This window comes from Neovison vison, chromosome 5, assembly GCF_020171115.1.
Source record: "Neovison vison isolate M4711 chromosome 5, ASM_NN_V1, whole genome shotgun sequence".
Lineage (NCBI taxonomy): Eukaryota > Metazoa > Chordata > Mammalia > Carnivora > Mustelidae > Neogale > Neogale vison.
In genome coordinates this window covers 29,878,012-29,896,232 of record NC_058095.1, presented here as the reverse complement: position 1 = coordinate 29,896,232, position 18,221 = coordinate 29,878,012, and the positions used below count along the sequence as shown (strand labels likewise).

At 36.1% G+C, this 18,221-nt stretch overlaps 1 protein-coding gene across 7 annotated transcripts in view; it reads right to left on the bottom strand.

The window, feature by feature from the left end:
* NF1 (neurofibromin 1) overlaps positions 1–18,221 on the bottom strand; it is a 253,323-nt gene that overhangs the window by 136,645 nt on the left and 98,457 nt on the right. For 6 of the 7 annotated variants that reach the window (XM_044248346.1, XM_044248352.1, XM_044248351.1 and 3 more), the window contains 7 exons: positions 15,567–15,680; positions 9,939–10,018; positions 8,374–8,497; positions 6,910–7,071; positions 5,732–5,981; positions 5,115–5,188; positions 4,776–4,859 (listed from right to left, as the gene is read on the bottom strand). In XM_044248346.1, coding sequence (XP_044104281.1) covers positions 4,776–4,859; positions 5,115–5,188; positions 5,732–5,981; positions 6,910–7,071; positions 8,374–8,497; positions 9,939–10,018; positions 15,567–15,680 — 888 coding nt within the window. The remainder of the gene's footprint in view (positions 1–4,775; positions 4,860–5,114; positions 5,189–5,731; positions 5,982–6,909; positions 7,072–8,373; positions 8,498–9,938; positions 10,019–15,566; positions 15,681–18,221) is intronic. The other variant, XM_044248347.1, reaches the window with a different exon arrangement.

Below are 18,221 nucleotides of genomic sequence, written 5' to 3'. Positions count from 1 at the left end.
CAGCAGTGGTAAAGATGAAATCAGTGCTCTTGGTAGTAGTAGTGGGTACAACAATGGATCCAGAAATGAGGTGAACTCTAGCCACACAAGCCAGTCCGCTGGGAGCCCTAGCAGTGAGGTATGGTCAGAAGACACTGCAAAGGGCAACTGTCTCAGGTCCCCTCCCTCTTCGGGAGCTCTGTACTACCACTTATTAAACTTTGCTTTATTAGCACTCCAAAAAAAAAAAAAAAAAAAAAAGACGACGATGACAATACTGGAAATATTAAAGCCCTTAATGAAGATGAAAATGACAATAATGGTCATAATCCTCCTAAAGGTATAGATCTTCAGAAGAGAAAGTTAGAAAATCAAGCAGGCATTTTCTTATGGGATTCCCAAGGCCCATCAGGAAAAAAAAAGGGGGGGGGATAAGCAAGAGAATAGGAAGGAACCTGGTTTTCAACACTGAATCAAAGCCATCAGCAGATAATCAAATACAAATGCTAGATGCTTGTTCATACTCTACAGATCCAGAGCATATTTCAGGGGGAATAAACACTGCTCATATAGTACAAGCGTGTCAAGAATCTTGTATCACACGCACTGGCGACTTTCTGGGGGACACTACTGGGAATGAATCCATTAACTGCCTACAGTGTATTGGTCCTGGTATGACTACCACCACCATCACTGCCACCAGGATGGGCATATTGTTGATGATATGCTGATGCAGTTGATGTCAGTTGCAGAAGCTCCCAGATCAGTGCAAAATCAGAAAAAACATGGCTGGTTTTGATGAAGAATCTGGGTGTGAAGAGCAGCTAGTTCAGATGAATTCACATGCAGAACCTACATCTTTTCTCCAACAACATCTTCCCAATTTAGCATCCCCTTTACATCTTAGTGCAGTTCATAAACATCAGTTCAATAAGTAATGCTCTAACAGACATTAAGTTGGATAACGTTTGCAAGAAAGGAAACACTCTGTGGGATACAGTTCAAGATATGACTCTATCTTTCCGAAGAACTGAAAAATGAGGCAGAGAAACTTCTCTGTTCCTTAGTGTGCTGGTTTACAGACAGATTCAAATGAGAGTCACTGAAGGCTGCCTTGAATATTTAAACAGATAAAGAGGAATTTTTTACATGGTAGTCAAAATTCATTTCATATATTCTTATTGACTAGGTGTGATGAATTTACAGCCTTTAATGTACTATTATCAACATATGTTTTAGTAACTGTTGTTTTCAAAGTAGGTTTGAAGACTTCTCTCTCACAGGGTCATATTTATTACTCAGCCTCACTTTATTCAGCACTTTCTGTCACTCTTGATTAGATCTCCTCCAAAAGAAGCAATAATACTTATTCTCTTCTTGCCTCTGGGAACATAGCAGTGATTACTGTTTTCAAATCACAGCTAAATGTTCTTGAACTGTGTCACATTATATATTAAAAAAGGCTAAGTTCAACTTAAGCTGAAATAGAAACATTTTGGTAATGGCATTCTTCCTGCATCTGAGTGGATCTTTTGTGTCTTGACTTCAGCAGTACATAAAGAATAAGGTTAGTGTTCTTCTCTAGTTTGAATTCTGCTATTTATTTATATACTTCTTAATGGGGTTCAAATGAACTACAAACTTCTTGCTTTTGGCGTCTGTTCCACTGGTATATTTTTACATTTCCCTTGATAATGTTCCATTTTCTGGCACAGTGAATTCAGTTATTAGTCGACTATGTTATGTTATAGTAATATAATGTTTTCAGTTTATCTCTGCCCGGGCCTCATATTAATGTCTAATTTTACTGAATAGTTAAGTACTTCAGAATACTTTTTTTTTCCTAATTGAATTATTAAAAGTATATGCAATATTTTACTCTCTGCTCTTGGTCTTTAAAGGGCTCCAACATGACAATCACAATAGACAAACTGTTCAGGTAGGAATACGAAAGCACTAACAGATCTCTCTTAGTGAATCCATTTGGCACATACTCTTTAAAAGGAAAGCTTTTCTTTTTTTTTGTTTCAAGTTTTTATTTAATTCCAGTTAGCTAACAGAAGTTGTCGTATTAGTTTCAGTTAAAGAAACGCTTTTAATGGTTGGATGACATTTTATCATTTACAGAGGTACTATAGCAGTTGCTTTAAAAATACTGTCTTTTGAAAATCTTTGTGAAACCACCAGTCTTTTCAAGCAGTTGTTGTCTCAATTTATATATCCTATATGTGTAACTGCAAACACTATTACCTAGCAATTCCACTGTTAAGTGTGTACTTTACAGAAAAACACCTAGATGGTCATCAAAAGACACATTCAAGAACATTCATAGCAGAAATACTCAAAATAACTAAAATTCTTTGTATAGCTATCTAATACCCAAAGAGAGTAGAAAGGAAAATTACATGGTGGACTGCATGTTGAATGAAATACCTAGAGCAATAACAGTGAATGAACAACAGTGGTGAGTCTCACAATATTGAGTCAAAGAAGACAGATATAAGATACTGTGTCTCTAGCACTCAATTTATATCAAGTTTACAAACAAGAAAACTACTGAATTTAGTAGTAGTCAGCATAATGGTTACTCTTGGGTTGCTAGTTATTGGAAGAGGGGCACAATAAAGGCTTCCATGTGCTGGTAATGATCTATTCCTTTTTATTTTCTTTTGAAGATTTTATTTATTTATTTGAAAGAGAAAGAAAAAGAGAGCACACATGAGCTGGGGGAAGGGCAAAAGGAGAGGGAGAAGCAGGATCCCTGCTGAGCAGGGAGCCCAATTTGAGGCTCAATCCCAGGACACTAGGATCATGACCTGAGGTGAAGGCACCCAAGGTAACCCAGTGTTGACTTATTTCTTGATGTGGGTGCTGGCTGCACAGGTATGTTCACCTCCTACTATTGTGAACTGTCACTTAGATTTATACAAGTTTTTATATGTATGTTACATTCCAGTAAAAAAATAAAGTCCAAACCCAAGATTACCATATACGTTTTTTAAGAGCCACTAATATATTTTTTGTCATAGATTAATATACCAACCCAGAATATCAAACTTCTTTTAAAAAGCTTTGACTCACATGAACAAACTTTGCAAACATTATGCCAAGTGAAAAAAAAGTCATACTGGGTGAAATGCCCAGAACAGGCAAATCTACAGAAAGACTGGTGGTTCCCTAGGGTCAGGAGGTGGGGGGTGGGGGATTGGGGAGGAGATTAGGGAATGATAGCTCATGGGTATGGGGGTATGGCGTTTTTTAAAACTAGGGTGATGGTTGTACGACTTCATGAATATACTTTGTTTTTGTCTTGCTTCATGGTCCATGATGCCAGCTGAGGTTGTTGGTATCAGTACAATGCAACCAAGCTAGCAGGTTGGAAGCAGATTTTTCTGCTGTTCTTCTAGATTTTGAGTTGTAAATCAAATCTAGGACTGATCACTCCACAGTTGTTTAACACCTGCCTGTGAGGCTCACAACAAATCTTCCCAGCTCTGTCATCATCCATGATTTCAAATTCACCATGTAATCATGCTTCATCTCACAGTCAGAAACCAGATGATGACTTTGGAATATTGCCTAATAAGAACATGAGTCCGCCTCTCTTTTCAGCACTGTCGATGCTCTTGAAATCAGGATGTTCATGCATACCATTAAAGCGGCACAGAAAGGTGGCAGAAAGTTAACAGTACATTTTAAATAGGTGAACTGAATGGTATGTAAATTATATCTCAATAAAACAGTTATACCCCCCAAAAAAGCTTTAGTCCTAAGGCCACATGTCCTCTCCAAATGACATTAGGTACATATTTTTGCTGTACAAAAACATAACTTTTTTTCCTTGTTCTAATTAAGCATGACAAGAAAAAAGCAATGGGAGGGTAACCAGTTTTTCTGAAACACTTAATTATAATGAGAGGAATAAGCATGCCTGGATGGTTCAGTCGATTAAGGGATTTGCCTTTGGCTCAGGTCATGATCCTTGGGTTCTGGGACTGACTCATAAATTGGGTTCCCTGTTCAGAAGGGAGCCTGCTTCTTCCTCTGCCTGCCACTCCTCTTGCTTGTGCTCTTTCTTTCTCTTTCTCTCTCTCTGACAAATAAAAATCTTTTGAAAAATAAAATAAAACAATGAGAGCAATATATGGCCATTACAAATCAATTATACACAAATGCCAATTAATTATTAATTTCTGGGGTAACAAATGAAAATAGTTGAATGGAATGTCTAAATTTTTAAATTTCACTTAACCTATGGGTTCAATCTTCTGCCCACCAGATCCTTTAATTAGAATGCCTAACAAAATAGTAAAATGTATTGTTTGAATTTTCATTTATTTTCTCTACCTTTGTCATCCCTTTCCTGAAAATTCTATGAGATACTTGGATGGAAAAAGAGAAGGAAAAAGGGTAAAGGAATGGTCTCTACCATAAATCATCTCTAGCTTGTGCTGGCCAGTATTTCTGCAAAAATGGCAATATCTGTGCTGTCCAATACAGTAGTAAATTGCCACATGTGGCTAAGGAGTCCTTGAAATGTGGCTACTGTATGACTGAGAAACTGAATTTTAACTGTATTTAATTTTAATGGATTTAAATTTTCATTCAAATTTAAATAGCCACACATGACTAGTGGCTACCATAACAGTGTAGTTTTAGATAAACCACAACTACATAACAGTCTTACGACAACTAGACACACATTATACTAAACAGTGACCCAAAAGATTATTGAAGTGAAATATATATGTCTAAGCAGATCGATTAAAAGACAAAAATCAACTTTACAAACTCACCTGGCCATCTTCCATTTTAGCTTTCGGGTAGTTGAGGATTAGTTTTGTAGCTTGTTCCCACTTCGCATGTGTATCTTCCCAAGCCTAAAATGAAGGCAATTACCACTGAAAACAACTCTAAATCTAGAACTAAAAATCAAGCAGCAGGTAGATGTTATATATATACATATATGTGTATGTATAGTATACAAACTTGGTACATATTTTAACGTTCTACTTGTAATAGGCACAGATCTTAGATATGCTTCAAAAGCTATTCTGGTCACACACACATGACATGAGGCTTCTACATTTGAGGGTGGGGGTCTGGGAGGGCTGTTTCTGTTGCTAAGGGCATACCTCAGTGTTTCCTGCAGTGGGATGCTCAATGCGCCTTAGTAGTGCCATCACTCTTTTCTGAAGTGCTGCTCTTCCTAAGCAAAGACAACAGCAAATCAACTTATTGCACTTACAGCCCTGCTTGCCAAGGGAGCACCCGGCAAGCCCAACCCATAAGGCAGAGGAGGAGGAGGGGAATGAATGCCTCCAATGATAAAGATGAACACTTCCTTTTGTCAGCTTCACAGGAAAGGTAATTAACTTGGACTCTACAATGTCCACAGCACAAAATAGCTATTCCTACCTATGTTTACTCCAACTAAGCGCCAGTGTTTAAACTTCACTATATATAGGTTCAGCCACCATAAATTCTAAAATTTGTAACTGACAGCAATTTTTTAAAAAACTGACAGCAGTTTTTAAACAAATGTACTGCATATTAAAACCTCAGTGAGAAGTCAACAATTTATTTCAAATGCTATTTACTTTCACCCTATCTTGTGTAGAAAAGGATTTCAGGTTAGCTATTTGAATGAACCTGTAAGTTTACAAAGTAGTTCCTACATTCCTAGCACAATCAGATCTCTTACGATTCAAGGCAAACAGAGCGGGGGGCAGGCAACATTATCCACATTTACCTGTTGACATCATATTGCTGACAGAGGCAAATTCCATAAACGTGTTATAGTTGGGCAAGAAGTTGTGCACCGACACCTCGTCCACCCCACATCGGATATCCGCTTCCTCGCAGAGGTGGCGGAAACAGGACATGGCTACCAGAACAGCTTCAGTGTCAGGGCTCCACAGGAACATGTACAGGGCCACTTCGAGTTTAGTCTGAGCCTGTCGGCAGATTGGCGGGGTGCCGCTGCACCCTGCTGCACTATCCTGGGATGGTGGGATGGGAGGCATTATGTTGGCAACCCAGGCAATTTTATTTACATAATCCAACAATGCAACACAAAGTGTACCATGTATGCCTGCATACAATACCCCACAAAAGCTTTCCTGCAATCATGACAGCAATTTTTAAATCCCTAAATATCTTGTATGAATGAGAGAGGAGATTATTTGGACAAACATCTCGATACTATTTGTCCAATTTCAAATCAAATTATCCTAGTCCAGATTCTAGGAATGCAGATTAAGCCAACACAAACACAAGTAAAGCACCCATAGCATAACTCTACTGAATGAAAAATGCAATGCACTTCCAACTCAATTATAAGTGACAAAGGAAGTAATTAAGAAATTCTATCTACCTACTGGAGGGAAGAAATAAAGTACACTGGAACAAGGACTAAAACGAGGGCACAAACAAGAACTAAATATTGTTGTGGAAGGTATACTTGATTCTGGATTACACACTCCCAAAAGAAATCCTCATTTACAAAATGAATATAAATTCCACGTTAACACAGACAATAGTAAACCCTGTACTGTTTAATTGCTGTTTTGTCCTCAACAGAGGACAAATCTAATAATGGCTTTCAAATCTAACAATATAATGCCATTGATAAGGTGGACCAGCAAAATCTTCCATGGAATATCAATATAATCAAGATTCCTGCAGAGTGCACAATGGCAACCATCAGGAAAACTAACCTAACCACCCTACAACAAGGCTGTGAATGCATACTGCTGACCGTCCCATGAAAAAAGCAAACTGATACTCATCTCCACTGATGAAGATTAAAGAATGTACTCTCTAGATTGAGAGCTGCACACTAAATGCCAGAAATAGTGTTTTTAACAATAAAGATACCATTAAAAAAAAAAAAAAAAAAAGGTTTGGTCTACAAAAGAATCTGCTTACCATGGATGAATTTCCTTTTCCCTTCCGAAGAGAGGCTCCAGGAGTACAAGAAGGTAGTAATTCTTCATGATTCATGGACATCTGACCAGTCGTTCCACTGGAAGGAACATCACATCCAACCCCATAAAGGAACAGAAAGTGACAGGAACTTCTATCTGCCTGCTAAAAAGAAAAAAATAAGTAAGCCTTTCTGAAGCACTGATAACCAAGAAAAATGAACACATAACACGAGCTGTCTTCCTATTTGAGACTATCCTGGAAAATCTCCCATTCCCAACTCCCACCCCTAATACCTTGAGATTATGCACTAGAAACCCAGTGGTACAAGTAATGTTTGTTCAAGGTCTTTGAAATTCCTCTTAAATTTTCACCCTTCAAAGCATCAGAAACAACATATTATAGAAATGCAAAATTAACATTTCTAGATCTAACATGGACAGAAGTAAAACATCAATAACGTAAATCTACCATATGAAAAATGTAATGTACTTCTCAGGATAAATGACAAAGATTTTCTCTCAGAAGATTTTATCCTGTGCCATGTCAGGATAATTGGAAGTGGACTCTTTTGAGATTAAGTTTCTATGGACCAGTAACTAACACTGGTGTGCATGCCAAGTATGCTGCAAGGGTAACTTTGTTGACCAGACTCCTCCAGTTTGATTACTGGGTTACTAATGCTTATACTCTGGAGAATTAAACCACAGACAAGTCCACCCAGATACCAACTCACCATTAGTCCATTTGTAAACAAAAAATTTAACAAGCTGCATGGTACACTGAAAAGCATGTCTTTAATACGTTAAAGTTTTTTTGTAGCTATGATTCTAGAAATGGATAAAAATTTATTGGATCAAGTACTCAAAAATTATGACATAATCGAAACAAATTTTAACTGACTATAGAAACTTTATGTTAAAAGAAATGAAAGGCACTCCTCCAGCCCCTTAAAACCCTGTCCCTATGTTTCAACAGCAGGAATCAAAACTTTTCACTCAACCCTAGAGAAGAATACTCAGATATCCGAGGAGATGAAACTGTTCTGTCAGGAATATAAACAAACTTAGATTAAACACCCTCAACTTCTTCCCTTCAGTTTGATACGTTAACATTCTCTGGACTAGCCTAAGCCATAAGATTTAAGTCTTATGCACAAACTTAAGATGGATTATGTTTCTCAACCTAATTTGGTTATAGCAGCCCAACTCCTTCTAGACTGAGACCCCACAGAGTCCTGCTTAACTCAACTAGAATTTATCAGGATTGCAACTTAAAGGACGAAGGCTCAGAATAATTTTTAAAATGTTGACTTTCATCCATCATCTTCTGGCACAAGTATTTCCTTTGAAGACTCTGCAGGCAGGAAGAGCTAAAGTAGGACTTAATTTGGATAACATACATTTCCTTAATCTATTCCCATTACCCCCAAATATTCTTAAATTTTAAAGATGTCCTTTTGCTTACCTTATTTTTAAGAAGAAATTTATTCCTGCAGATCAAAATTTCCCGCAACCATTTGAGAATTTCTGTGCTACTAAGCATTTGATGGCTAGTTAATTTCTTACAGATGTAAAAAAGCATTTGAGAGCTGCAAAAACATAAAGTTCATCATTATCAGTATCGTCAATAAATAACCTCACACACAAAAAGCTAATCAGTACCGAAGAATGACATTCTCTCATAACAGATACAAGTTTAGAGAAGTTGGGATTTTAGAGAAATGGTTATCAAAATGTTAACAGCACAATAATCAAAGCGAGTAAGTCTACATTACATTACAGACTACATTTAAGAAAAAAAGCAAATAATTCTAAATCCTCTAACCCCCCAAACTCCCAATTGTTTAAACCACACATCCCATCTCTGCACAAGACTCAAGAAGAAATGACAGACGACACGCAGAGCAAAGACTGTGTATAAACCCAGTTCTCTACAGCAGGGATTTGTAAACAACTGCCTATAGGCCAAATCCAGTCCTTATCTGCTTTTGTAAATAAAGTGTTAGTGGAACATGGCCATACCATTCACTTATGTATCGTCTCCAGTTGCTTTCATGCTCTAACAGTGGAACTGAATAGTTCTGATAGAGACTATCTGACCCACCAACCCTACAATATGTATGACCCAAACTTTTAGAGAAAAAATTTGCTGATCCCTACTCTATAGCCACAATGTCCAACACTGCAGCAACTAGTTAGCTACCTGTGGCTACTGAGCATAGGAAATGCAACTTGCCCAAACAGAGATGTGCTGTAAGTGTGAAATGCAACCAAAATTTGAAGACTTAATGGAAAAAATAATGTAAAACATATCAATAACTTTAATACTGATTAAATATTAAAATAACTTCTAGATATATGTACTGGAGTTAAAATATTATTAAAATTAATATTACCTGTTTATTCTCTGTAATGTGGCAACTAGAAAATTTTAAATCACTTATGTGATTCATATTACATTACTACCAAAGAACACTTTCTATGTGTAGGATTTAACTCAGCTGCCAGGTGACTTAGTGCACCCACTTCCATGAGGATAGATAATGACAAAACCGGAAACTTACATATTCCCATTTTTCTCAATATGCTGCCTTTGAATTCTTTAAAAGATAATAATTTATATAAGCAGGAAATAAACTATGAAATTCTATAAATATTTTTACCTACTAAGGCAGATGTTCACCATTAATTCACCTATCACAATCACTGGTATCATGGGAAATTAATAAAAAGACCATAATCTTAAAAACAAACTATTAAGATTACAAAATTTTAACACTCTAAACTTGTAATTGTAATCAACAATTTAGAACAGTTGTAACTACATAGAAATCTGAAACAGAAGAGAATACACCAAGTAACAGTATTTACAGTTGGGTAATAAAATTTAGCATAATAAAATACAAAACCGTAAAACCTCTATAAACAAAGTTTTACAATAAAGCAAGTACTAGAGAGTTAATATCTAAACACAAAAAATAAATATAAAATAAAGTTTTAAATTGAATTTAAAAATAAAAGTATATATACCTAATTTCCCAGAATGTTTCCACCGGAGCATCAGGATTCCATAAATCAATGCTGTCTAACTGATGAAGAACCAGCAGAGCCTAAATTTTTTAAAAAAAGAGAGAAAAGAGCTAACCAAAAGTTTTTTGGTAGATGGAACACTGGAGTATTTATCTTATAAATGCTAACAAATCTGGTTATTTAATTGCAGCTCTAACACATAATATAAAGCAAAAGAGAAAAAAAACTCTGAAGAACCCAAATCTCTAGGGAATAATAAATGTAGAATCGAATAATTTGCATTCTTATCATTCCTACTTTAAATGGCATACAGGATACAGTTAAATGACTGATGAATTCGGAGGAGCAATAGATACATGTAAAAAACTGCTTTAAGACACAAACTAAGTAATTTCTGTCTGTGTCAAAGAACCCAATAGAATAAAAAATTAATCCCTAAATAAGGAGAGCTCACCAAAATTAATAAGCTCAACAGTGTTTTACTTCAAACCCAAAAGACAAAGTTGAAGTTATCGTGCTCATCACAAATTCTTTTAGAATATTAAAGATCAATTATTTCCAAAAACAAGAGGAAGAGGAGAGCAAAACAGGTTCGCACTGCATAGCAAATTATTCATTCTAAAATATTCCAATTGACAATAGAATTGAAGTTGGAATTTGGTTTGTAAAACATTAACAGGAATTAAATAATTTACTTAAAATATACAACATGCAAAATCACTATTTAAAACCGTCAACGTAAAAAATGTAAAACTAGACTCTTCCCTGAAACCTCCCCTATCCTAACTCCAATTCCACGGTGAAGCCCCAGAAGGACACTACTGAGCTGTGCATATTCTTCTCGGTCCTTGGTCAATATATTTGGTGATGCTTTACTCCCCTTTAAAGCCGTTTATTAAAACTCCAATAAAATGCTATTTGGAACAAGTAATGAGAACTGATTTCTTCTTCTCTTAACAGTAAATCAAGTGCATAAAATGCTAATATTTGCACTGATAATCTGCCTTACATTAGGAAAAGATGTATAAATGTCTAAACTTAGACCACTTTATAATGCTAAACCTTACAAATGATATAAAGACCAGACCTATATTATCTTATTTCAAACACTTTTATTGTAATTACTTTTAATATATCATGAAAACTTCAATTCATTGTGAAAATCTTCAAAAATTACAGTTGATAGCTCTCATGCCAAGGAGAAAACACCACAAATTTATATTCAATTGTCACTATTGCATAAAAACAGTACAATTTACCTTTAAGTAGCAAATTCTCTATAGTTACATTTGAAGAAACACTTTTTTAACATAAAGACAATGTGTTTGCCTTTTCCCTGCCTTAATACAATTGCTTTCCTTGTTACGTTCCCTTCCATTTATTTTCCACATATATTTTTTAAGGTTTTATTTATTTATTTGAGAGAGAGAGCTCGAGAGAGGGGAGAGTCAGAGGGAGAAGCAGACTCCCCACTGAGCCTGGGACTCAGGGATCATGACGGGAGCCAAAGGCAGTCACTTAACCAACTGAGCCACCCAGGTGCCCCTTCACATGTATTTTAACAAAGCTGCAAACACAGTATAGTCATTTGACATTTCATAAACATTCTTTCATACTGCCACGTGATCTGCATGGGGTTTTTTCGAAGATTTCATTTATTCATCTGACAGAGAGAAAGACATAGCAAGACAGAGCAAGTACAAGCAGGGGGAGCAGCAGGCAGAGGGAGAAGGAGAAGCAGGCTCTCCACTGAGCAAGGAGCCCAATGTGGGGCTCGATCCCAGGACTAGGATCATGGTGCCCTGTGATCTGCATGTATTAATGGATGTTTAATTCAGCAAGTTGAAATATCATTCTGTCACTAAATATTAACCTGTTTTCTTACTAGTGAATACTTTGAATTCTCTACTATTCTGTCATTATAAATCAGAGCAATAAGCATGTGTGTGTGTGCGCATGTGTGTGTACCTTTCCCTTTAGAATTGTATTCACAGGATGAAAAAAAATTATAGGAATGGAATTATTTGTACAAAAAAAGGGAGTATTTCCCCAATTTCTGCTAAATACTGTCAAACAGCCTTCCAAAAAGAATGCAATTTATAGGTTGAACAGTACATAAATAAAAGCAATGAGTGAAACAATAAATTCTAAAACATTTTTGGTAAAATGCAATACATAGTACAAACAATAAAGTATATCTTTTAAGTATATAGCTCAAAGAATTTCTACAAATGTACATAATTCCATGTAACCATTACCCAGATCAACATTGTCAGCCTAGAAGCCCTTTTCATATTCCCTTTAATCATTAGTGCTTGACAAAGGTAGCCACTGAACTGACTTCTACCACCATAGATTATTGCTACCTGTTTGTTATTTATATAAAGGGAATCATATAGTATGTTCTCTTTTGTGTCTGGCTGTTCTCACTGAACATTACACGTGTGATACTGATTCATCCATGCTCTGCATTTAGCAGGAGCAGCTCATTCTTTTTTCACTGTTTTAGTCAATGGAATAAATATAACCAAAATTATTTATCTACTACTGTTGATATACTTGAGTTGTTTCTTTTTTTTGGAGGGGGGAGATGAGTGCTATTACAAATTATACTATTTTGTATGTTTCTGTATGTTCTTAATTTTTCTGTATGTTTCTTTTGGTAAACACACATATGCATTTCTATTGGATACATACCTAAGAAAAGAATTGCTAGGTCATACATTTACTTTGTAGGTATCTCAAAACAATTTTTAACAGTGGTTGTACTAATTTACCAGAGTATGAATAAAAACACGATATAATCATTTATTTCATATAGCTTTTTATTACTGACTTCTAGCTTAATTACACTATAGTCGCAAAAAAATTCTGAATGATTTCAATCCTGTAGAATTTGTTGATACTTACTTAATGCTCAGGATATATTGAATGTTCCATGCATACTTGAAAAGAAAGTATTCACTGAGTGCAATGTTCTAAGTACGTCAAATAGTTCCTATCTGATAAACACGTTGTTCAAATCTTCTATTCTTTTTTTTTTTTTTTGCTTGTTTATTCTACCAGACCTTGAGAAAAGTATGCTCAAGTATGTCACGAAAACTGGACTTGTCTATACTTTGACTTCATGTATTTTTATTTATTTTAAGCTTTGTTTTTAAGTTCATACAGAGTTTCATTTTCTCGGTAGACTGGGCACCTTTGTAATAATGAGATATCCCACTTCATCTCCAGTAGTACTTCCCGCTTTAAACTCTGTATTTGTGTATTACTCCAGCTTTCCTGAGTACATGTTTGTGTGGTTAAAATATCCTTGAATTATCAACCCCACAGTGTCTTTATATTTAAGCTGTGTCTCTCCTAAAGGCCACATAGTAAGATTTTTATACTCTTCGGTATTCAGCCAAGAGAAATGAAAGCATATGTGTAGGCATACGTACAAATCTGTACATACACATTCCTAGTTTTATTTGTAATAGCCAAAAACTAGAAACAACACAAATATCTATCTAAACAAGTAAATCAATAAACAAATTGTGCTATGGCCACAAAATGGAGCAATATATGTGCAGTAACATAGATGAATTAATAAGTATGCAGAATTAAAGAAGACAGACACAAAGAGTACACTTTATAATTCCACGTACATAAAATGAAAGTTAGCCTGCAATAACAGAAAGAAGATTGATGGTTGCAGAGGAAGCAAGGGAGCAAGGCAGGAAGAAGAGAGGAAGGAAGGGAGTACAAAGGAGCATTGAGACAACTTTCAACAATGATGGATATGTTCACCTAACTGACTACTAACAGGTGAATCAACTGTGATTTAATTAACAACAGAATACTTATCAACAATAAAAAAAGGAATTAACATATGTAGTATCATGGATGAAGCTCAAAAACTTGTGAGTAAAGGAGGCCAGAAGAAAAGACATACATAGTCTAAGATTTCATTCATATGAACTTGCAGAACTGGCAAAACTAATTTATGATAGAAATCAGACCAGTGGTATTTTGAGACCGGGAGTTGGGGCACAAGATACAGGAGAACATCCCAGGGTGACTAGAAATATTCTAAATCTTCTATGGTTTCTAATATATGTAAATTATACCTCAATAAAATTGATTTAAATTTTATAACCCTATATTTCTAAAACTTCATAAAACTGTATTTAGCAATCAATATAAAAATTTTTTTTTAAATCAACCATATTCACACCCACAAGGATGGCTATAACCCAACAGACAGACAATGACAAGTGTTGGCAAGAATGGAGAAATAGAACACACATACACTGCTGATGGGAAGAGAAAAGGATACAGTCACTTTGGAAAACAGTTTGGTCATTTTAAAAGTTAGCTACCATAAGACCCACCAATTCCACTGGTAGGTATATATACCTAAGAAATACATCCAACAAAAACTTTTATACAAATTTTCATAGCACTATTATTCATAATAGCAAAAAAACCAGAAACAATACTAAATGTCCATCAACGGATGAATAAACAAAATGTCATATATGCATGCACTAGAATATTATTTGGCAATAAAAAACAACCAAGTATTGTTACATGCTACAATATGGATGAACCTTGAAAACAAGTTAAATGAAAGAAGCCAGAAACAAAAGCCATATATTTTATGATCCCATTTATATGAATTGACTATAATAAACCAATCTACAAAGACAGAAAATAGATTAATGCTGGCCAGTGGCTGGGGTGGAAAGAAATGGAGAATGGCAGGGTTTCATTATGGGATGACAAAATGTTAAAGGGTTAGACAGTGATGGCTGCGCAACCTTGTAAATATACTGAAAAACCCTGAACTGTACACTTTTTTTTTTTTAAGATTTAATTTATTTATTTGACACAGAGAGAGATCACAAGTAGGGCAGAAAGGCAGGCAGAGAGAAAGGGGGAAGGAGGTTCCCCACTGAGCAGAGAACCCGAGGCGGGGCTCAATCCCAGGACCCTGAGATCATGACCTGAGACTAAGGCAGAGCCACCCAGGTGCCCCTGAACTGTACGTTTTAAAAGAGTAAACTTTATGGTATGTGAATTAGATCCCTATTTAAAATGATATATATATATATATATATATATATATATATATATATTTTTTTTTTTTTTTAAGATTTTATTTTTATTTATTTGACAGACCGAGATCACAGGCAGGCAGAGAGGCAGGCAGAGAGAGGAAGGGAAGCAGGCTCCCTGCTGAGCAGAGAGCCTGATGCGGGGCTCGATCCCAGGACCCTGGGATCATGACCTGAGCCAAAGGCAGAGGCTTTAACCCACTGAGCCACCCAGGCGCCCTCAATATATATTTTTAAAACTCTAAAAAGTCAACTGCAATCAGAAAATTTTGAGGTTTTATATTTTCAGAATTTGCACAATATTTCTGCCACATGAGATATAAATAAAGTAAACCCCTTCTTTCTCCATAGAGTTCACAGAAGAGCATACAGACAGAAACATTCCACTGCCAGATAGAAATGCCATCTCTGACAAATAGATGTTCAGAAATGACTTCTATCACTCATAGAAACCACACACAAAGAAAACATGAAGAATGTACATAGTTACCACCTTTTCTTCAAGAGCCCAGAATTCATCTCCCCTCACCTCCATTGCTTCCTGAGCAATCTCTGGCATGTGGGACTGAGGGACCAGCTGGACAAGCCCTGTTATTAACTCTGCTGTACTGCCTTGGGTCTCAGGCCCCTGTTTTCTTGGATTCTGCAAAGAAAAAGCAAGTTCTTTTTAAAAAACTGTATCTGTTACCTGACAGGAGCTAGAGAGAAAAGAAAATGGAGAATATCTACTAATGGGTACACACACTAGAATTTTTAGAGTGATGAAAATATTCTAGAATTACATAGTGGTGATGCTGCACAATCTTGTAAATATACTAAAGACCAGTGAATAGTACACTTTAAAACAGTGAATTTTATGGTATGTAAATCACAGCTCAATAAAATACAGTAATTGTGGAACTTTTTTTTAAAAGTCCAAATTGTTTTTGTTAAGAATCACTTAATCTACATCTAGAGTGTTCCTTCATGTGAACAGTGTCTAGAGAAAACCTTAATGAAAACAAAAGCTAGGAATTAATCAATTTCTTAATTAAGAAATCATATCAATAAAAGGAGTAGATAAAAAAAAATTTTTTTTCCCACTAACACTACACTGGCTAAATGATACACCTCTGGTTTGGAACTAATTGAAGGCAAAGAACATGCGCTGCATGATCACCCCATGCAGCCCTCTTGCCTAGTGTAAAACATCTGCCCCAATCCATCCAAGGCTACAATTCACACTTCCAGATGCCTGTCCTTCAGTCTTTTCCATTGTGGAGAAACACTGTGTACTAAGTAAAGCAAATCAGTGGCGCATATAAATGCAAACAGTCTACCTAAAGAGACTAAAATGCTTCCTGTAGCTTGGAAGCATCTATTTATACTTCAAGAATATATGGTTCTTTTTTTTTTTTTTTTAAGATTTATCTTAGAGAGAGGGTGGGGGTGGGAGACAGAGGGGGAGGGAGAGAGAGAGACTCTCAAGCAGACTCCCTGCTGAGCACGGAGCCTAATGCAAGCCAGGGCTCCAACTCACAACCCTGAGATCATGACCTGAGCTGAAATCAAGATGCTCAACCAACTAAGACACCCAGGCGCTCCTATATGGTTCACTTACGTGAGACCATCGCAACTTGTGCCCCCTTTATATTTTGCTAACTGTGAATTCTTTCCCATTTGAATGATTAAGAAAACCCTCATCCCAGAATTTCTGTAATTCAAAACTATTAGCCTACTTTATAAAATTTAGACTCATTCACACATAACTCAATAACATTTATTGGATACCAAAGACATGGCAAGTTAAAAAGATGTGTTTCCTACCCTCTTGGAACATGTAGTCTGGTAGGAAAGATAGACATCAATAAAATCACCAGACTAACAACTGTGAAACTGCAAATGAGCACAGTACTGCACACGTACGTGGTCCAGTCAGAGAGGCTCCCTAGGGTAATGAGAGCAGCTCCAAATGAGCTGGTATTATGTATAGAAAGAGGAAAGGGAAGCATATCATAGGCCAAAGGAACAGCAAGAGAAGGTATGAAGGAATGGGATAAGCAAGATGGAATAAAGACAGACCATCATGACTATAGTAAAAAAGAGAGAGAAAAACAGGATGCTAGATGTGGCAGAAGAGGTAGGTGGGAGTCAGATTTTGCATGCCCCTGCAGGTCTATCTGGAGTTTGGTCTTTATTCCAAGAGTAAATTCAACTAAAAGGTTGTAAGCTGGGCAAGAGGCATGATAAGATTTGTTTTTTTAAGACATCACCAGAACTTTAACTTCAGTGCAAAGAAATGTTTACAGAAGGGACAAGAGGGTACAAGTGGGGCAATGAGGAGGCCTGACAGAATGAGAGCAGTATGCATGAGGGCGGAAGTGGTAGAGATGGTAGACAATAAAATCACGTGACCTTAAAATACCATGACTGACATCATTTTACAGGTAGTCATATGTTTCTCGTATTTACTACGATTTAGAATTCTTAATGTAAATAGGAAATAATTAAGTATTTACAGTGAATCACTACTTTAACTTACCTTTGGTTACCCTGAGAAAAGTGGCTTTACCACTAGATGGCAGCAAAGAAAATAATTTCAATATTAAATGACTTCTGGCTAAATTTCAACCTTGGAAAATAGCAAGTTTTGTTTAAATTCTTGTTCTTTGACTAGTGAAATACTTAACACTGAAGGCACCAGTGGCTCTGGTGCATTCTTTACTCTGACATATAGTCCTGCAGAGCAATGTGATATATTACATGATATGCATGATGAAATCCCACTGAAAATAACTTGTGCTACAAAAATGTGAGGAAAAAGGGGACTTGATTACTTTCATAGTCTCACTGGTAAGACTTTATGGAATTTTCCATGTCAGAGTCTAACGACTTATTCTATGAAACTCCCAAATTTGGATGGGCTTCTTTAAAGAATTCAAAATATCATAGGCCTTCCTTTGGCATTACTAAGCCCTTTAGGAATTCTGTGTCTCTCTCCCTTTTTGTTTCTCTGAAGAAAAAATACTCATGTGCACATTTTTTAAAATTCAAGGGGTTCACAGAACTCTTGAAAATATGGACATCAAGTTAACCCCTATATACAGTAATTTGAAAGCACATCATCAGCACTTATAAAACCTACTGCTAAACAAAGCAGTAAGAAATTTTTCTGGACGCTGTTCTTCAGGGACTGGAGAAACTT